Source organism: Bos taurus, chromosome 3 (genome assembly GCF_002263795.3).
Source record: "Bos taurus isolate L1 Dominette 01449 registration number 42190680 breed Hereford chromosome 3, ARS-UCD2.0, whole genome shotgun sequence".
Taxonomy (NCBI): domain Eukaryota; kingdom Metazoa; phylum Chordata; class Mammalia; order Artiodactyla; family Bovidae; genus Bos; species Bos taurus.
Window position 1 is genome coordinate 105,148,098 of NC_037330.1, and position 22,368 is coordinate 105,170,465.

Sequence of the window (22,368 nt, forward strand, 5' to 3'; positions counted from 1 at the left end):
AGAGACTAGCTTCCTGGGATAAAACTATCCAAGCAGAAGTAGCAAGTCTTTTTTTCCCTCTGGCTGGGATGGGGATGCAGGTGGGAGGAGGGAGTGTTAGAATGAGTCTTTTTCTTGCAGTTGTGATTCCAAAGAATCCCTACCCTGCATCCGATGTGAACACTGAGAAGCCCAGCATCCACAGCAGCACCAAAACTGTCTTGGAGCATCAACCAGGGCAGAGGGGTCGTAAACCAGGAAAGAAGCGGGGCCGGACACCCAAGCCCCTAATTCCCCATCCCATCTCTACCCCATCCAAGTCAGCTGAGCCTTTGAAATTCCCAAAGAAGAGGGGTCCCAAACCTGGCAGTAAGGTAGGTAAAAATGTGGGTTTGCCAGCAAGGGATAAATGGTTATAAAGGGATAACTCATCCATATCCATCCATCTTAGAAAGGAATGTGTCTGACTCTATTCTCCACCTCGTGTGTGCTTTTAAGGAGAATCTCCTATATTGTCATCCCTACTTTAGCTACTTAGCTGGGAGTTGGTAATGTTAGAGATAAGATAGTATGGATAAGAAACAAATTTTTACTTTGAAAGTTACATTCATGGGAATTCTGGTCTGATATCTTCAATAGATGAAAGGCTCTGCTCCTAATTGTTACTAACCTACACAAAGTGGATGCCCAGGTATGTGATCAGAAGGAGAAAACTGACACTGTAAATGTATTTATTTTTCTGTCCCTATACCTTCTTTTAAAAAAAAAAAAAAAAGGAAATTATTGATACTAAGGATCAGGCTCTATACTTGACACCATTACAGATCATATGATATTCACAAAACCCTAGGAGATAAGTAGTGTTAATGTTAAATAGTCAAGTAAATTGAGACTTAGAGATGGGAAATGACTTCCCTGTAGTCACACAGCTAATCAATGGCAAAGGCTACAGAGATGGATCTCCAGATCTTCTAGTTCTAAGATCACTGCTGCCCCATCATATATTCACTCACATTTCCCGAGGAAGGTAACACTTAACCTCTGGTGTTGGAAAAAACTGCTGGGTCGAGCTTCACTGAGCACTGTTACTGAAAGTACCGCCTTTTAGTCATGACCAGGTCTCCATGTGTATCTTCCCTCAGAAAACCATTGATACGAAACTTCCTCAGCTGCTTCTCTAAGGCTTCCTTTGGCATCATCTTCTCCAATCACTTCCTAAGTCTCAGAGAATTTCTCTGCAACTCCCTCCCAAACTAGACTACCTGAGTTCCAGTGTGAAAATGATACCCAGTTCTCCTTAGGCATTCCATTCCAATTTCCTGAGTTCTTCTCTAGGTTTGATTGTTTGGGTGGGTTTGTTTTGTTTCTTAGCTCCAGCTGGCCTCAGTCCTTCTAGAATATAAGCTCCTGAAGGTCAAGAACCTAGTCTTCTCTTTTTCTCCTGCCCATGCCCTATATCTCAGTCTCTTAGGAAATGTTCAATATATGCAGGATGGATGGATGGATGGATGGATAGATAGATAGATGATTTTAGTGATGATTTCCAATTGAGAATATCCCTTATTTATTGGTTTTGAATTCTTGATGTCACATCCTGATCCTTCTATGTAATGCATAATACTCCCAATCTGTTATCATTAACCCTTAACCCAGATCCTGATTCATTTTTGTCTCCATTACTCTCTTCTCATTCTCATGTTATGGAGGAGAGGCTGAAGGCTCTAAAATTCCAAGGCCAAGGAAGTCATGCTTTTGATGATGTGAGGGCCCCTTGACAGTTAGATTAAAAAGGGAGAAAACTTGTCCATGAGGTTCCAAAAACCAATAAGACAGAAAGAACCAATAAGCAGAAACTCAAGCAAATAGGCTTTGTCTCAACATAAAAGGAACAGTTAAATCTATTTCAAAATGCAAGTAGTAATCTCCCATCACTAGAGGCATTTCATCAGGTATTTCATCAAGTACCCAGGTACTGATATGGATGTTTTTAAGGAGTGGGATGTAAAAGTATTAGGTAGATAGTTGGATTAAGTAACTTTTAAGATCCTTCAAAGCTAAGAACTATAATTCTATGATTGCTTCAGCTCTGCTTTCAGGAAGTCCTAAACATAGTAACCAAAGTCCTTTTTCTTTCCAGTCCTCTTAAAAGCAATAACTTTCATCTAATACTGTATTTTATGGCCTGGCATTTGACTCCCTAATTCCCCTTCCTGTGATTTTGCCTATTCCTGTAAGTGTATAGGCCTCTACTTAACCTATGACCTGTATATTCATTTTTGAAGCAGAGTGATCTTGTGATAAGAGCATAGGCTTTGAAGCCAGAGAAACTTAGATTTATATCTCATCTCCAGTTGTTACCACTGTGTTGACTTTGAGAAAGCTTTGAGTAAGGCTAAGAGCCCCAATTTTCTCACCAATAGAATGGATAACATATGAATAGATATAATACATGTAAATGCACCTAGCTCAATAATGCTTTACATCTTTCTGCTTTTTTCTCCAATATTTGGGAACCAAAACTCACCAGGTTTGTTTCTTCAGGAACCCCCATGAAATCCTACCAACTCAGTAAAGTTGAACTATTTCCTTTCTTTCCTGACTCATTGCTCATTTAGATTTTTACTTGTGGCAATATCAAAAACAGGAGGAAATGTCCATGTCCTATGCATGCTTTGAATGTTATATAAGAGTTTGCATGACTGCTTTGACAGGCAACGCCATCCTGTATATGTGCCTGCTGTCATTGGGCTCTCTCTCTGATACACTCCGAGAAGGCAATCAGGTTTATACAGCTCCCAGAGTGGACCCTACATGTGACATTTAGTAAAAATGGATTTCTGGATCTCAGTGATGGTTATGTTTTCCTTGCATTCAGAAAGGCTTTTTAGAAAACTGTTTCTTTGAGGAAAAAACAACCTTCTGTGATCTTTCTCCCCCAGAGATTGCCCAGAACAGCATAGAGGAGATACTAGATTTTTCTCAAATCATTATTACTACTCCCATTATTGATATTCTATACTGTATGCTTCATTGAAAGACATTTATGATACTTACCATATGCCAAGTATCATGTCAGAATGGTAAGCAGAATCAGACCCTCAGGGAGCACCAAGCTAATAGGGGACACCAGTATATAAATATATAGCGAAAGTACATTGTAACAAATGCAACCATACAAAGTACAGAAATGGCACAAAAGAGACAGTAACTAGAGGACATCTAGAAAGGCTTCCTGGACAAACAGATATTTATAAGGTAAAAAAAAAGGTATTCTAGCAAAACAGATGGTTTATTATTATAAAGGCAAGGACTAGATAAAACTGCAGGTTTTTAGGGAAGTACTATAGTTAGAGATTACTGGAATACAAGGTTTAAGATAAGAAATGGCAGGTAATAAGCCAAAGAGGTAGGTAGAGGAAAGTAGTTTGTGGAATTAGGGGAAGGGATGTTTCCATTTTCAACAGAGAAACAAACTGATGTCAAAGTAGACTTAGGTCGCAGCATTTTTTTTTCCTTTTTTGCTTTTTTTCTGTCTAACTAATAAAAAATCCAGACTTCAGATAATAATACTGAATACATATAAAAGATAGTGAATTAAGCCCTGGCTATACAGAAGCCCAGAATCTTATACATAGATTGAGAGAATATTTACTAAGCATCTACTGTTTTTGCAGCTTTGAACAAGAGGCTATTTGGGGGGGGGGGGGAATATATATATATATATATCATATGATATCACTTATATATGAAATCTGGGATACAAATGAACTTATTTACAAAATAAACACACTGATATAGAAAACAAACTTACAGCTACCAAAGGGCAAAGTGGGAGAAGAGGTCGGTTGGGAGGTTGGTATTACCAGATGCACACTACTATATATAAAACAGATAAACAACAAGGTCCTGCTGTATAGCACAGGGAACTGTGTTCAATATATCGTAATAACCTGTAATGGAAAAGAATCTGAAAAAGAATACATATGTGTGTTTGCATATATATCTGACTCACTTTACCGTATACCAGAAACTAATACAACATTGTAAATCAGCTATACTTCAATTAAAATAAAAAAGAAAGAACACAGTCCCATCCACAAACGTATTCCAGTTTCATGGGTGCATTGAGTGCTAAGAATAGAGGAATGAGAAGACAAGTTACCTATCATGGGTAGCAAACTTTTCCTCATCCATTTTGACAGAGGAAACCTCGGACTTTGCTGAACCCACCACCCACCTCACCAACAACCAGCACCCCTGAACCGGACACCAGCACTGTACCCCAAGATGCTGCCACCATACCCAGCTCAGCCATACAGGCCCCCACAGGTAAGAGCAGATCACAGTATTAGCTGCAACAGGCCCCAGGCCCCAGGGTCTGTACTGTCTCTCATACTGTACCAATAATTAGCCCCCTGCTGGGGCACACGCACTTAGTCATGTCCTACTCTTTCAACTTCATGAACTATAACCCTCCAGTCTCCTCTGTCCATGGAATTTTTCAGACAAAGATACTGGAGTGTGTTGCCATTTCCTCCTCCAGGGGCTCTTCCCAACCCAGGGATCAAAGCTGCATCTGCCTGCATCTCTGGCGGATTTTTACCCGCAAAGCCATCAGGGTAGCCCAATTAGCCCCCTATCCATTTATAAATCTAAACAGAATCTTTAAAATTTTTTAATTTGATGTTTGAAATAACTTCAGAGACATCTCCATTCTGTCAAAATGATCCAAGAAACTTCGGTAGATGTTCTGTGAACTTACAGTTGAGGATCTAGGGCTTGGGGGTGGGATGGACATGAAGCCAGCACCAGGAGCTCACTGGCTCAGTTTGTAATTATACCCATCCTTTCCAGTTTGGGATGCTCCCTCCTTAGTGACCCTTTCCAGAACCCTTCCAGCATTATAATTATTCTGCCACCACTCAAATATGTATGACACTGCTCTGGTTTTTTTAATTTTTGACGGTGGCAATTTTTGGTACTGTGAAAGTGTTTTTTATTTTGGAGACAAATCAGTGCATGTTTGATTCAAAGCAAAATCTGATAACCATAGTGAGTGGGTAATCACTTGGGTTGTGCATATCTGTTCCCATTTCATAAACTATATGAAGGTAATTCTAAAAGAGCTACCCCTTTAGAATAGATGTACAGCCTCCCAGTGGGGTAACTATTGACAAAAAGAACAATATTCATTTTTATGTGTAAATTAAGATACATGTGTGAAAACGTCTTCTTAGGGAAATCTAAGGAACTGGAATGAATGATCCTCATGGAAGTTAAGGTAGCCTTTTTCTTAGGAGTTGAGTTTGTCTCCACCCTAGAATGTTAGTGCTTGAAGGGAAGCCCAGTCATTTCCTCTCCAAATAACCTTTGGAAAAGAACAGAGCCTGCTGGTAACATTTATGTTCAGCTCTCATCAGGGTACTATCACATTATTTCTCCAAATGTGTCTTATGCATCTAGCCTCAGCCAGTTACTGGGTTTGCTTAGTCCAAAAATGTTACTAGATTGATAAACAAAGCTTAGCTTAGCTCCATGGATGAGGAAGTAAAGATAGAGGAACACCTCAGCGAAGATATTAATTCCATTTTCTAACCTATAACATGCCCACTAGATTCCTGTATACCTGCTTGTTTACTCCATATGATTCTAAATATCAGTTAGGTGCCTGGATGCATTTTCAACAAAACCTAGATGATTCATACTAGTGGAAGCCTCATGACTGTGCCTCGCTACTCATTTAAAATGATGTAACTCATCTCTTCTGGTGGTCACTATGCTGAAATCCATCCCTTGGTCTGAATCTCATAGCTAAGAAAAATGGCAACTTCACTTTGTATCCCTGTTTCTTGCTCTTGGCCAGGCTATAGCAGTTTTCACTGATCACTGTTTCACCATCCTGACTGGACCTTTGCTCTTTCTGTGTGATCTTGCTTTCACTTCCTTTTCTGATCTCAGTTTACACACCTATACAATGATACAGTTAGTCCAAGTTACCTTTATAGATGCTTCAACTGTTAACAATAAAAGCTATCATAGATTGAAAGCTGTGTGCCATGCTATATCCTTTATTACCAACCTTTCATTTTTTTTAACTGCACAACACTTTTTATTTTCTTCAGAATTATATACATGAGAACAGTTTAAAGGAAAAATAGACTACAAGAATTATTATAAAAAGAAGAGGAACAGACCCCCTCTATCCCCTGTCATTTACTTCTCACAGAAGGCAGTCACTTTTAATTTAGCTGATTCTTTTATTTACTTTCATATATGTAAATAGAATGCTTATAATGGCTTTTTTTTAAACTTGAGGTATTTTTGTACCAACACACTTTAACTCTTCCTTTTCTTTTTTTGGCAACCCAGGATTTAACTCTTCTTAATCTCTTTGCCTGTTACCCACCCACACATACTTCTCTGTCTTAATAAGATGATATGATTATGATTAGATTGAAATTCAATAGTGTGTTATTGTAACTTGTTTTATGCTAGTCTCAATTGAGCCATGTAGAGTACTATGATTACTTTTCCTTTGTTGTACAAAACTTTGTTTTAGATTAAATCTTGACCTTTTTTGTTATGTGTTTATTTTGCTATGTACTTACTAGCTCAGCCTTACAGTCTCTTACTGCTGTATACATCTTTCTTCTTTATGTTCAAGCATGTTCATCTCTCTTTCATGTTATCCCAGTTTGCTCCTTTATTTTACAATGTAATCTTTATTTTACCATGGAATCTTCCCTAGATTTTTATTTTCAGTTTTGTGTGAAGCCTGTTTATTCTCTTTGAAGCTTCTCTTCATCCCCATTATTCTGAAATTTCACCTAGAATATGAGTATTTTTACACACCATGTGAACATATAATGTGCTCATTCCATCATTTGGTTTCTTGAAACTTTATTAAATTCATCAATGATTTTCCCTCACTTTTTATCTACTTACTCTTCCTGGCATATGTTCAGATGTTGAACCTCCTGAAGTCATCCTTTGTATTCTTGACCCTCTTTCTTCTTATTCCTATTCTCTGTGTCTTTTTGTTCAACTTTCTTCAAGCTTTCCACAACTGTATCTTCTAAACTCTTTATTGAGTTTCTTATTCCTGGCAATTTTTTTTTAATTATCATTATTTCTCTAGTGGCATTTTCCAAAGGGTATTTGGTGGAAAACTAGTCCTGCAAAATGCTCTGCATAAAGGGACTTTACATACATTTAGGAATTTGGTCACATATGTTTAGAAAATGCCTACACTCTCCTTACCCACTCTTGGTATTTGCATCTGCTATGAAGAACTCTTGTTTTATCGATTTTTTACTAGATTATTTTTCTTTTTTAGATTCACAACAAATTTGAGCAGGAGGTATAGAATATATTTCCCATATACTCCTTACCCCCGACACGTTTCCCCTTCTCCATCATCAGCGTCCCCCACCAGTATAGTGCATTTGTTCATTGATGAGCATCATCACCCCACAAGGTCCATAGTTTACATTAGAGATCTTACTTGGTGGTGTACTTTCTATGGATTTTGACAAATATATAATGACAAGTATCCACCATTATAGAATCTTACAAAATAATTTAACTGCTCTAAAAATCCTTTGTCCTCTGCCTAGTCATTCTTACCTCCCCACTCATCTCTGACAGCCACTGACCTTTTTACTGTCTCTATAATTTTACCTTTTCCAGAATGTCATAAAATTTAAATCATTCAATATACTTAGCCTTTTCAGATTGGTGTTTTCATTTAATGATATATATTTAAATTTCCTCTGTGTCTTTTCGTGGCTTGATAGCTCACTTCTCAAGTGCTGAATAACATACCATTGTCTGGCTATACCAGCAGTTTTATAGTTTGAATTTTATGTTTAGGTCTGTATCTATTTTGAGTTAATTTTTGTGAAGGGTATAAAATCTATGTCTAGGTTCACTTTTTTGTGTGTGTCTATCCAGTTGTCTCAGTACTGTTTGTTGAACAAACTTGAAAAAACGTATCTTTGTTCCATTGTACTGCATTTGCTCCTTTGTCAGAGATCAGTTCACTGTATTTGTGTTGGACTATTTTTGGGTTCTGTTTCATTGATTTGTCTGTTCTTTCACCAACGCCAAAGCAAAACAATGCCCAGTTGTGGATGTGACTGGTGATGGAAGTAAAGTCCGATGCTGTGAAGAACATTATTGCATGGGAACCTGGAATGTCAGGTCCATGAATCAAGGTAAATTGGAAGTGGTGAAACAGGAGATGGCAAGTGTGAACATCGACATTTTAGGAATCAGTGAACTAAAACGGACGAGAATGGGCAAATTTAATTCAGATGACTGTTACATCTAAACTATGGGCAAGAATCCCTTAGAAGAAATGGAGTAGCCATCATAGTCAACAAAAGAGTCTGAAATGAGTACTTGAATGCAGTCTCAAAAACAACAGGATGATCTATGTTTGTTTCCAAGGCAAACCAGAAATCAATACCACAGTAATCCAAGTCTATGCCCCAACACACTAATGCTGAAGAAGCTGAAGTTGAATGGTTCTATGATGACCTACAAGACCTTCTAGAACTAACACCAAAAAAAAAAAAAGATGTCCTTTTCATCATAGGGGACTGGAATGCAAAAGTAGGAAGTCAAGAGATACCTGGAGTAACAGGCAAGTTTGGCCTTGGAGTACAAAATGAAGCAGGGCAAAGGCTAACCGAGTTTTGCCAACAGAACACAATGATTGTAGCAAACACCCTCTTCCAGCAACACAAGAGAAGACTCTACACGTGGACATCACAAGATGGTCAATACTGAAATCAGATTGATTATATTCTTTGCAGCCAAAGATGGAGAAGCTCTCTATACAGTCAGCAAAAACAAGAATGGGAGCTGACTGTGGCTCAAATCATGAACTCCTTTTTGCCAAATTCAAACTTGAAGAAAGTAGGGAAAACCGCCAGACCATTCAGTAGACCACTAAACCAAATCCCTTATGATTATACAGTGGAAGTGACAAATAGAGTCAATCTATTAGATTGAATAGATTAGATCTGATAGAGTGCCTGAAGAACTGTGGATGGAGGTTTATAACATTGTACAGAAGTCTGTGATCAAAACCATCCCCAAGAAAAAGAAATGCAAAAAGGCAAAATGGTTGTCTGAAGAAGCCTTATAAATACCTGAGAAAAGAAGAGAAGCGAAAGGCAAAAAAGAAAAGGGAAGAAATAGCCATCCAAATGCAGAGTTCCAAAGAATAGCAGGGAGAGATAAGAAAACCTTCCTAAGTGATCAATGCATAGAAATGGAGGAAAACAATAGAATGGGTAAGACTAGAGATCTCTTCAAGAAAATTAGAGATACCAAGGGAACATTTCATGCAAAGATGGGCACAATAAAGGACAGAAATGGTATGGACCTAACAATAGCAGAAGATATTAAGAAGAGGTGGCAGGAATACACGGAACTATACAAAAAATATCTTAATGACCCAGATAACCATGATGGTGTGATCACTCACCTAGAGCCAGACATCCTGGAGTGCGAAGTCAAGTGGGCCTTAGGAGATATCACTATGAACAAAACTAGTGGAGATGATGGAATTCCAGCTGAGCTATTTCAAATCCCAAATGGTGATGCTGCAAAAGTGCTGCACTCAATATGCCAGCAAATGTGGAAGCTCAGCAGTGGCCCCAGAACCTGAAAAGATCAGTTTTCATTCCAATCCCAAAGAAAGGCAGTGCCAAAGAACGCTCAAGCTACCACACAATTGCGCTTATCTCACACGCTAGCAAAGTAATACTGATAGTTCTCCAAACCAAGCTTCAGCAATACGTGAGCCATGAACTTCCAGACTTTCAAACTGGATTTAGAAAAGGCAGAGAACTCAAATTTCCAACATCCATTAGATCATCGAAAAAGCAAGAGAGTTCCAGGAAAATATCTCTTTCTGTTTTATTGACTATGCCAAAGCCTTTGACTGTGTGGATCATGACAAACTGTGGAAAATTCTGAAAGAGATGGGAATACCAGACCACCTGACCTGCCTCCTGAGAAATCTGTATGCAGGTCAAGAGGCAACAGTTAGAATTGGACATGAAACAATGGCAACAGTTAGAACTGGACATGAAACAACAGACTAGTTCCAAGTCGGTAAAGGAGCCCGTGAAGGCTGTATATTGTCACCCTGCTTATTTAACTTATATGCAGAGTTGCTGCTGCTGCTACTGCTAAGTCGCTTCAGTCGTGTCCGACTCTGTGCAACCCCATAGACGGCAGCCCACCAGGCTCCCCCGTCCCTGGGATTCTCCAGGCAAGAATACTGGAGTGGGTTGCCGTTTCCTTCTCCAATGCGTGAAAGTGAAAAGTGAAAGTGAAGTCGCTCAGTCGTGTCCCGACTCTTAGCGACCCCATGGACTGTGGCCCACCAGGGTCCTCCGTCCATGGGATTTTCCAGGCAAGAGTACTGGAGTGGGGTGCTATTGCCTTCTCCGATATGCAGAGTATATAATAGAAAATGCTGGGCTGGATGACGCACAAGCTGGAATCAAGACTGCCGGGAGAAATAGCAATAACCTCAGATATGCCTATGACATCACTGTAATGGCAGAAAGCAAAAAGGAACTAAAGAGCCTCTTGATGAAAGTGAAAGAGGAGAGTGAAAAAGCTGGCTTAAAACTCAACATTCAAAAAACTAAGATCATGGCATCGGGTCCCATCACTTCATGGCAAATAAATGTGGAAACAATGGAAACAAGTGACAGACTGTTTTCTCGGGCTCCAGTATCACTGCAGATGGTGACTGCAGCCATGAAATTTTTTAAGACGCTTGCCCCTTGGAAGAAAAGTTCTGACCAATCTAGACAGCATATTAAAAAACAGACATTACTTTGCTGACAAAGGTCTGTCTAGTCAAAGTTATGGTTCTGGTTTTTCCGGTAGTCATGTATAGATGTGAGAGTTGGACTATAAAGAAAGCTGAGTGCTGAAGTTTTGATGCCTTTAAACTGTGGTGCTGGAGAAGACCCTTGAGTGTCCTGTGGACTGCAAAGAGATCAAACCAGTCAATCCTAAAGGAAATCAGTCCTGAATATTCATTAGAAGGACTGATGCTGAAGCTGAAGTTCCAATACTTTGGCCACCTGATGCGAAGAACTGACTGATTGGAAAAGACCCTGGGAAAGATTGAAGGCAGGAGGAAAAGGGGATGACGGAGGATGAGATGGTTGGATGGCATCACCGACTCAATGAACATGAGTTTGAGCAAGCTCCAGGAGTTGGTAATGGACAGGGAAGCCTGGCATGCTGCAGTCCATGGGGTGGCAAAGTGTCGAATATGACTGAGCAACTAAACTGAACTCAACTCACCAACACCATACTGTCTTGAAGTTGGGTAGTATCAGTCCTCCAACTTTGTCCTTCCCCTTCAGTATTGTGTTGGCTATTCAGGGTTTTTCCCTCTCTGTATAAACTTTAGAAGCAGTTTGTTGATAGCCACAAAATAACTTGCTGGGATTTGGATTGGGATTGCCTTGAGTCTATAGATCAAGTTGAGAAGAATGGGCATCTCAACAATATTGAGTCCTCCTATCCATGAACATGGGGATATCTCTCCCATTTATTTAGGTTTTTTATTATTATTTTACTCATCAGAGTTTTATAGTTTTCCTCATATAAATATTGTACATATTTTGCTAGATTTATACCTGGGTATTTTATTTTTGAAGGTGCTACAAGGTAAATGGTATTGTTTTTAATTTCAAATTATACTTATTCATTACTGTTTTATAGGAAAGGATTGACTTTTGTATATTTATACCTTGCAATCTTGTTACAACTGCTTATTAGTTCTGTGAATTATTTTTGCATTCTTCCCATAGATGATCATGTCATCTACAGACAAAAGGAAGTTTTATTTCTTCCTTCCCAAACTGTATATCTTTTATTTCCTTTTCTCATCCTATTACATTAGTTAGGACTTTGAGTACAGAGTTAAAACCTGTGGTAAGAGGAAACATCCTTACCTTGTTCCTGATCTTAGTGGGAAAACTTCTAGTTTTTCACTGTTAAGTATGATGTTGGAAAAAAAAAAAAAAAAAGTATGATGTTGGCTGTGGGGGTTTTGTTGACATTCTTTATGAAGTTGAGGAAGTTCTCCTCTCTTCCTAGTTTGTTGAAAGTTTCCATCATGAATAGGTCTTGGACTTTTTGCCACATGTTTTTTCTGCATCTATTTATTGATATGTGATATTTCTTCTTTAGCTTCTTGATGTGATGGATTACATTGATTTTCAAATGAAGAGTTTGGAAATACATACATGCAATAAACTCCATTTGATTTTAGTGTATAATTCATTTTGCATGTTGTTGAATTCAGTTTGCTTATATTTTTGTTGAGGATTTTTGCCTCTGTTCATGAGAGATATTGGTCTGTAATTTTCTTGTGAAGTTGTTGTCTCATTTTGAGATAGCAGTAATGCTGTCCTCATAAATGAGCTAAGAGGTACTCTCTCTGCTTCTGTTTCTGAAAGAGATTATAGAGAATTGGTAGAATGTGGTTTTTTTTAATGTTTGGTAGAATTCACCAGTAAATCCCATCTGAGCCAAGTGCTTTCTATTTTGGAAGGTTATTAATTATTGATTCAGTTTCAATAAATATAGGCCTATTCAGAATGTCTTTTTCTTTTTGTGTGAGTTTTGGTAGAATGTGTCTTTCACCAAATTGGTCCATTTCATCTTGATATCAAATTTGTCAGCATAGAATTAGTCATAGTACCTTTTAATGACCATGGATCTGTAGTGATCCATCTCTTTCAATATCTGATATTAGTAATTTGTGTCATCTCTCTTTTATTATTAGCATATCTAAAGGCTTATTGGTTTTATTGATCTTTTCAAGGAACCAACCTTTGGTTTGGGGCTTCCCTGCTGGATCTGACACTTAAGAATCTGCCTGCAGTGCAGGAGACCTGTGTTCAATCACTGGGCCTAGAAAATCCCCTGGAGAAGGGAATGGCTACCCACTCCAGTATTCTTGCCTGGAGAATTCTATGGACAGAGAAGCCTGACAGGCTACAGTCCATGGGGTCACAGAGGTAGACACAACTAAGCAACTAACACTTTCACTTTCAACCTTTTGTTTCATTGATTTTTCTCTGTTGACTTCTAGTTTTCATTCATTGATTTGTGCTCTAATTTATACTGTTTCTTTTCTTCTGCTTATTTGGATTTAGTTTTCTTTTTAAAATTTCGTGAAGTGGAAGCTTAGATTATTGACTTTAGGTCTTTCTTCTTTTATAATGTATGCACTCAGTGCTGTAAATTTCCCTCTATTCACTGCTTTGGCTGTATCCCACAGATTTTGATAAGTTATGTTTTCATGTTCATTTAGTTGAAAATATCTTTAAATGTCTCTTGAGATTTCTAATTTGACCCATGTGATACTTAGAAATATGTTCTTTAAGCACCAAGTATTTAGCGATTTTTCACTTATCTTTCTGTTTCTGATTTTTTGTTTAATTCCATTGTCATCTAAGGGCATACATACTGTATGATTTCTATTCTTTTAAATTTGTTAAGGTATGTTTTGGGCTTCCCTGGTAGCTTAGCTGGTAAAGAATCCCCCTGCAATGCAGAAGACCCCAGTTCGATTCCTGAGTCAGGAAGATCCATTGGAGGATAGGTTACCCACTCCAGTATTCTTGGGCTTCCCTTGTGGCTCAGCTGGTAAAGAATCTGCCTGCCGTGTGGAAGACCTGGGTTTGATTCCTGGGTTGGAAAGATCCCCTGGAGAAGGGAATAGCTACCCACTCCAGTATTCTGGCCTGGAGAATTCCATGGACTGTATAGTGCTTTTTATGTGTTGGTGAATGTTTGATGTGACCTTGAGAAGAATATGTGTTCTCTGTTGTTGGGTGAAGTAGCCTCTAATATCAATTATATCCAGTTGACTGATGGTGCTTTGGAGTTCAACTATGTCCTCCTGCCTGCTGAATATGTTCATTTCTGATAGAGGACATATCAAGATCTCCATCCATAATAATGGATTCATCAATTTCTCCTGCAAGGAGGAAAAATTCATCTATTTCTCCTGTGTCAATTTTTGCCTCCCATATTTTGTTGTTAGAGGCATACACAGTAAGAATCGATATGTCTTCTTGGCTGTTTGACCTTTGATATCATGTAATGCCCCTTTTTATCTGAAAACTTTCCTTGCTCTGAAATCTGCTCTGTCTGAGATTAATAAAGCTACTCCCACTTTCCTTTGATTACTGTTAGCATGGCATATTTTTCTCCATCCCTTTATCTTTAACCTATATGTGTCTTTATATTTAAAGTTGGTTTTTTTTAAACAACATGAAGTTGGGTCTCATTTCTTGATCCACTTTGAGAATCTCTTTCTTTTAACTGATGTACTTAGATCAGTTCAGTTCAGTTGCTCAGTTGTGTCTGACTCTTTGCAACCCCATGAATTGCAGCACACCAGGCCTCCCTGTCCATCACCAACTCCCAGAGCTCACTCAAACTCACGTCCATCAAGTCAGTGATGCCATCCAGCCATCTCATCCTCTGTTGTCCCCTTCTCCTCCTGCCCCCAATCCCTCCCAGCATCAGAGTCTTTTCCAGTGAGTCAACTCTTCGCATGAGGTGGCCAAAGTATTGGAGTTTCAGCTTTAGCATCAGTCCTTCCAAAGAACACCCAGGGCTGATCTCCTTCAGAATGGACTGGTTGGATCTCCTTGCAGTCCAAGGGACTCTCAAGAGTCTTCTCCAACACCACACTTCAAAAGCATCAATTCTTCGGCGCTCAGCTTTCTTCACAGTCCAACTCTCACATCCATACATGACCACTGGAAAAACCATAGCCTTGACTAGACAGACCTTTGTTGGCAAAGTAACATCTCTGCTTTTGAATATGCTATCTAGATTGGTCATAACTTTCCTTTCAAGGAGTAAGCGTCTTTTAATTTCATGGCTGCAGTCACCATCTGCAGTGATTTTGGAGCCCAAAAAAAGGTCTGACACTGTTTCCACTGTTTCCCCATCTATCTGCCATGAAATGAAGGGACCAGATGCCATGATTTTCGTTTTCTGAATGTTGAGCTTTAAGTCAACTTTTTCACTCTCCTCTTTCACTTTCATCAAGAGGCTTTTTAGTTCCTCTTCACTTTCTGCCATAAGGGTGGTGTCATCTGCAAATCTGAGATTATTGATATTTCTCCCGGCAATCTTGATTCCAGCTTGTGCTTCTTCCAGCCCAGCGTTTCTCATGATGTATTCTGCATATAAGCTAAATAAGCAGGGTGACAGTATACAGCCTTGACGTACTCCTTTTCCTATTTGGAACCAGTCTGTTGTTCCATGTCCAATTCTAACTGTTGCTTCCTGACCTGCATACAGGTTTCTCAAGAGGCAGGTCAGGTGCTCTGGTATTCCCATCTCTTTCAGAATTTTCTACAGTTTGTTATGATCCACACAGTCAAAGGCTTTGGCATAGTCAATAAAGCAGAAATAGATGTTTTTCTGGAACTTTCTTGCTTTTTCTATGATCCAGCGGATGTTGGCAATTTGATCTTTAGATCATTGACATCTAAAATGTTTATTGATATAATTGGATACATATCTACCATATTTATTACAGTTTTTTATTTTTTTGCCCTTGTACTTTGTCCTATTTTTGTCTTACACTATTTTTCTGCCTTTCATGGCTTTTAATTGAGCATTTTGTATGATTCCATTCTTTCTCCTTTCTTAGCATATCATTTTTACTTCTTTTTTACTTTTTAAAATGATTACCCTCAAGTTTGTGATATACATAAGTAATCTAAGTCTACTTTCAAATAACACTATACCACTTCACAGATATAAAAATCCTAATTCCTCCTTTCCATCCTTTGTATGATCACTGTCATTCACTTCACTTAGGGATAAGTACACATAAGCATGTATATATACATATACATGCAAACATATATAATCTAATATATTGTTGCTATTTTTATTTTGAACAAATATTTTATCTGTTATATCGAGCTTCCTGCATAGCTCAGCTGGTAAAGAATCTACCTGCAATACAGGAGACCCCTGTTCCATTCCTGGGTTGGGAAGTTCCCCTGGAGAAGGGATAGGCTACTCATTCCAGTATTCTTGGGCTTCCCTGATGGCTCAGGCGGTAAAGAATCTGCCCGAGATGCAGGAGACTTGGATTCGATCCCTGGGTTGGGAAGATCCAAGTGGCAACCCACTCCAGTATTCTTGCCTGGAGAATCCCTATGGACCAAGGGGCCTGGCAGGCTACAGTCTATGGGGTCACAAAGAATTGGACATGACTGAGCAACCAAGCCTCCATCTGTTAGATCAATTAAGAATGAGAAAATTAAGTTCTTATTTTGCCTTCACCTATTCCTTCTCCTGCTCTTCTTTTCTTTGTGTAGATCCAAGTTTCTGACCTATGTTATTTTCCTTCTATCTAGAGAGTTCCATTAACATTTCTTACAAGGCAGGTCTATAGGCAGCAAACTCCTTTGGTTTTTGTCCGAGAAAGGGTTTTTTTCTCCTTCACTTTAACTTTTCAAGGTACAGAATTCTAAGTTGATAGGTATTTTCTCTCAACCCTTTAAATATCTCACTCCATTCTCTTCTTGCTCACACGGCTTCTAAAGATGTAAGAATGGAGATTCTTGGGGATTCTCCTCTATAGATAAGATGGTTTTTTCCTCTGAAATCTTTCAAGATGTTATATCTTTGTTTTTCTTCATTTTGAATGTAATATGCCTAGACGTAGTATTTTTGGTCATGTATGCTGTTTGGTGTTCTCTGTCCTTCCTGGATCTGTGCTTTGGTGTCTGACTGTAATTTGGCCTTCAAATATTCCCTCTGTTCCTTTCTCTCTTCTCCTTCTGATCTTCCCATTATGTGTATGTTCCTCCTTTTTTGTATGTCCCACAGTTCTTGGATACTCAGTCTGTTCTGGGTGGGTTCTTTTTTCAGTCTTCTTTTTTCTTTGTTTTTCCATTTTAGAAGTTTCTGTTGAGATGTCCTAAAGTTCAGCAATTCTTTACTGTGTCCAGTCTCCTAATAAGCCCATCAAAAGCATTTTTCATTTCTATTTCAGTGTTTTTTATCTCTAGCATTGCTTTTTTATTTTTCTTAGAATTTCCATCTTCTGCATATATTGCTCATCTGTTTTGCATGCTCTCTGCTTTATTTATTAGAACTCTTAGTGTAATAATTGTAGTTGTTTTAAAATTTTTATCTAATAATTCCAATATCCCTGCCATGCCTGAGTCTACTTTTGATACTTGGTCTGTCTCTTCAAACTGGATTTTTTGCATTGTAACTTCTTCCTGATAGCCAGGTATAATGTACTGGGTAAAAGGAATTGTTGTAAATAGGCCTTTGGTAATATAGAGGTAAGGTATGAGGAAGGAGAGATATTCTATAGTCTTGTGATTAGGTCTCAGTCTTTCGGTGAGGCTGTGCTCTTAGACTGTGAACTTCACCAGTGCTTCTCAGTCCCCCTCATCTCCCCTTAGATGGGACAAGATGGCTGGAGGGGGCTAGACTTGGGTATTTCCCTTCCCCCTGGTATGTTAGTCTCTGATCAAACCCCAGCAGGTTAAACTCTGGTAAAATAATTCTCCTGAGGGTAGACCTTGTTAAAAAGGACAGAATGCTCTGGCATACCTTTAAATGGCTCCTTTTCCTCCCTACCCCCTGCTGGAAGCATGAGGGGATTTTTCTCCGATATTCACTGTGAGAACCTGGTTGAGCTTCTGGAGGTAAAACTCACAAAAGTGTGGGATGCCCCCCGCTACCCCATGAGTGGATCCCCCTGAAATTTTTCACTCTGAGACTTGTTCACACTGAGCTTCCAGCAATTCATCGATTGTAGTTTAGATTTTCCTACCTCTGCACTAGTTTCTGTTCAGGTTTCTTTTTAGTAAATTGTGATTCTCTGTATTCATCAGTCTGTCTCTTCAGACTTGATGGGGGGCAGCAGTTTGCCCTGTGACCTCACGTTTCTGATGGATTTTAAAAGGATTTTTCAGTTTGTTCAGCTTTTTACTTACTGTCAAGATGAAGTGGCTAATTCCACGCTCCTTACATGCTGGACCCTTCTCCGAATTTTTTTTTACAGCCTCAAATTCCAATTTCATGGATGCAGTAGAAAACCAAAGCATGTGCTGTGCTTAGTCGCTCAGTCATGTCCGACTCTTTGCAACCCCATGGACTGTAGTCCACCAGGATCCTCTGTCCTTGGGGATTCTCCAGGCATGAATGCTAGAGTGGGTTGCCATGCCCTCCTCCAGGGGATCTTAGCAACCCAGGGATCGAACCCAGGTCTCCTGCATTGCGGGTGGATTCTTTGCCATCTGAGCCACCAGGGAAACCCCAAACCAAAGCATGACAGTGTGAAAAAATATCTTTATGACCTTAAGATTGGGAAATATTTTTAAAATAAGACAATAAGCATAAATTATAAAACAGAAAGTATTTAAACTTCCCTGGTGGTCCAGTGGTTAAGAATCTGCCTTGCAATGCAGGGGACACGGGTTTATCCCTGGCTGGGGAACTAAGATCCCACAGGCCACAGAGCAGCTAAGCCTGGCACTACAACTACTGAGCCCGCATACTCCGGAGCCCATGTGCCACAACTAGAGAGTCTGTGTACCCCAAGGACATATCCTCAGTGATGCAACTAAGACCCAGCACATCCAAGCACTGGGACGACCCAGAGGGATGGTATGGGGAGGGAGGAAGGACGGGGGTTCGGGATGGGGAACATGTGTATACCTGTGGCAGATTCATGTTGATGTATGGCAAAACCAATACAATATTGTAAAGGAATCAACTTCCAATTAAAATAAATAAATTTATATTAAAAAAACCCAAACAAATAAATACATATTTTTTTAAAAAAGAGAGAAAAAGTACATAACCTTTCGGTAGCTAGAAAAGATAATATCAGTATATTCAGCCATATTAAAATTAAAGCAGAGAAAGCTTGTCTCTCTTCCATTTGGTATCAGTTTAGGTGGCTCAGCTGGGGCTGCAGGATCCATTTCCAAGATGATTCATTCATGCAGCTAACAAAATTGGTGCTGGCTGTGGATTCTCCTCTCCACAGATGTCTCCAGCAGGTAGCTTGGGCTTCCCCATACCAGGGTGACTGAGTTCAAAGAGCAAGTGTCCCCAAGAGACAGGAAGTGGAAGCTATCATTTTCTTAAGGCTTGAGCCCCAAAATTAACAGCGTTTCATTTCTACCATATTCTATTGATCAAGCAGTCAAAGCCCAGATTCAAGAGAATGGGAGTAGACCCCATATCTTGATGGGAGGAGGGTCAAAGAATTTTGGACCATATTTTAAAACCACCTCAGTCCACTCTCTGGACATAAGTTATTTTTCCCACTTGGAAAATGTATTCTTCCCTTTGCAATGTTCCCCATTAAAGGTCTCATCCCTTTACAACATCAAACTTCAGATCTAGGATCTCATCATCGAAATCAGAGCCAGGCAAATGGGATCTCTCTGGTGCAGTTTCTTCTCAAACTGAAGACCTGTGACCTAAAGAAATGTGTTGTATGCTCCCCATATAACCTGCATACAGTGGTGGGATAGGCATAATAACTTATAGATACATTTGTTGAAAGGGCAAAAAAACTGGAGGCACACGCAGTCACTGGTATGTAGAAATCCTGAAATCCAGGTGGGCATATGTTGCCAATTCCTTGATTAGATCCAATGCTTTCTGGAAGTTGTTTCCATGGCTTTTTGGTTTTGTCCTCTGAGTCATCCTTCCTTTTCCATAAGAAAGCCGAGATTGCCTTCTCAGTCTTCTTCCTGATTGTAAAAGGTTGTGGATCCAAAGAATTCTTTTGTTTTGTACCATCTCAGTCCAAGCTGGCAATACTACTGCCAGAATGATTCTCTTAGAAACTTGAGAATTGAAACTGAAAAGATCTTGAAGAGGCTGTCAGTGTGGGCTTAAAGGAAAGAGGAAAGTCTCAATGAAAGATGGAGGACGGGGGATACCTGCTAGGTAGTGAAGGAAAGTGTGATAACACTTTCACCCGCATGAACATGGAACTAGGAAGTTTTCCTGATGAACTCAGTGAAATACTAGATTTCCAGACAAAGTCATGAAGTGCCACCTGGCTTCTCACTGCCTGTGATAAAATGTAAGATGAGAGAGATGAGCTTAAAAAAAAATTAAACATTTTAAAGTCCAGGACTCACAATATGGAAATGTTTCTCATTTCCAGTCTCTCCAGAAGGCAAATAATCCTAAATTAAGAAAGGGTCAAAACCAGAATGGGACAATAAAAATCTTTGGTTAAGATGTCAGAATGACTTAAGACTCTGTTTCACAGACTCTTTGAGATCAAAAGGCCCTCTGAAAATCTCAAGGGCAAGTCTCACAGATTCTCTTCCTTAAACAATAGGATTTTTAAAAATCTTCAGGGCATTGTCTAACAGCAGCTATGAGGAAGACCAAAGTAGAGAAAGGCTTGTCTTCAAAAGATTTGTGACTGTGGCTTTTGACTAAAGAAATAAATCTCAGTAGTATTCATAGAAAACCACCCAAGTTTCATTCTGGTGGAAGCATTACTATCTCAGGCTAAGAGAGCCAGAGATGATACAAAATGAACAGAATCGTTTGGACCCCAACCTTTTACAGGCTTCTATTCAAGGCCCTCTCAACTTTACTCATAATCTTTCTGTGGTCTTTTATGCTGCTTTCTGCTTCCCAGTCCCAAAGCCAGGGTCGTGTGTGTTGGGCTTTTGTTACTGCAGCGCCCTGTTTCTGGTACCACAGTTTGCTCCAGCAGTCTTCTCCTACGTAACAAACCACTACAAAACTTCATGGCTTACAACAACAACGTGGGCAGTGCTGAGTGGCAGCGGCTGGTCTCTCTTCCCTGCAGTGTCAGCTGTGGTGGCTTGACCAGGACTGGAGGATCCACTTCCACCAAAGGGCTGACAGGCTGTCTCTGGCTGTTGGTTTCTCTTCACATGAACCCACCACAGACTTTGCCTGCTCACACGTGGTGGTCAGGTTCCAAGAGTGAATGTCCCAAGAAGAAATAAGTGGAAACTGCCAGTAAAATTTACATACAGTGAAATGTACATATCTTTATATATCATTTGAGTTTTAATTAATGTTAATACCTATGTAGCCACAGCCCCAATCAAGCTAAGAGTCATTTCTACCACCCCCTGGAAGTTACCTCATGCCTCCTTAAAGTCAGTCTTCACTCTCACCTTTATTCCGACTTCTGTCACTATAGTCTAGATTCTCTTGTTTCTGAACTTAATATGCAGATGACACCACCCTCATGGCAGAAAATGAAGAAGAACTAAAGAGCCTCTTGATGAAAGTGAAAGAGGAGAGTGAAAAAGTTGGCTTAAAGCTCAACATTCAGAAAACTAAGATCATGGCATCCAGTCCCATCACTTCATGGCACATAGATGGGGAAACAGTGGCTGACTTTATTTTGGGGGGCTCCAAAATCACTGCAGATGGTGATTGCAGCCATGAAATTAAAAGACATTTACTCCTTGGAAGGAAAGTTATGACCAACCTAGACAGCATATTAAAAAGCAGAAACATTACTTTGCCAACAAATGTCCGTCTAGTCAAGGCTGTGGTTTTTCCAGTAGTCATGTATGGATGTGAGAGTTGGACTATAAAGAAAGCTGAGCGCCAAAGAATTGATGCTTTTGAACTGTGGTGTTGGAAAATACTCTTGAGAGTCCCTTGGACTGCAAGGAGATCCAACCAGTCCATCCTAAAGGAAATCAGTCCTGGGTATTCATTGGAAGGACTGATGTGGAAGCTGAAACTCCAACATTTTGGCCACCTGGTGCGAAAAGCTAACTCATTTGAAAAGACCCTGATTTTGGGAAAGATTGAAGGCAGGAGGAGAAGGGGACAACAAAGGATGAGATGGTTAGATGGCATCACCAACTCAACGGACATGAGTTTGGGTAAACTCCGGGAGGTGGTGATGGACAGGGAGGCCTGGCGTACTGTGGTTCATGGGGTCACCAAGAGTCAGACGGTCTATGACTGAGCAACTGAACTGAACTGAACTTAATATATAAATGGAATCAGACTGTGTGTACTATTTTGTATTGTTTCTTTTACTCAAAATAATGTTTTTGAGAAGCATTCTATCAATGGTTTTTTTTTGTTTGTTTTTTGTTTTTTTTTTACTGCCAAGTGTATTCCAACAAATAAATGTTCATACACAATTTGTGTATCTGTTCTCTTGTTGATAGACATTTGGGTTGGTTGTAGTTTGAGGCTATTTTGACTAACCTGGTTTGAACATTCTAATAAGTGTCTTTCTACAGACATACATTTTCACTTATTTTTATTACTCTTATCTCTTTGAGTTCCTGCATT

At 39.4% G+C, this 22,368-nt stretch overlaps 1 protein-coding gene across 17 annotated transcripts in view; it reads left to right on the forward strand.

Moving 5' to 3' along the window:
• The window catches only part of SCMH1 (Scm polycomb group protein homolog 1), a 224,645-nt gene that overhangs the window by 183,098 nt on the left and 19,179 nt on the right, over positions 1 to 22,368 (forward strand). For 16 of the 17 annotated variants that reach the window (XM_059884821.1, XM_059884820.1, XM_059884819.1 and 13 more), the window contains 2 exons: positions 121 to 353; positions 4,182 to 4,308. The exons of the other annotated variant lie outside the window; for it this stretch is intronic. In XM_059884821.1, coding sequence (XP_059740804.1) covers positions 121 to 353; positions 4,182 to 4,308 — 360 coding nt within the window. The remainder of the gene's footprint in view (positions 1 to 120; positions 354 to 4,181; positions 4,309 to 22,368) is intronic. 17 annotated transcript variants of the gene reach the window in all.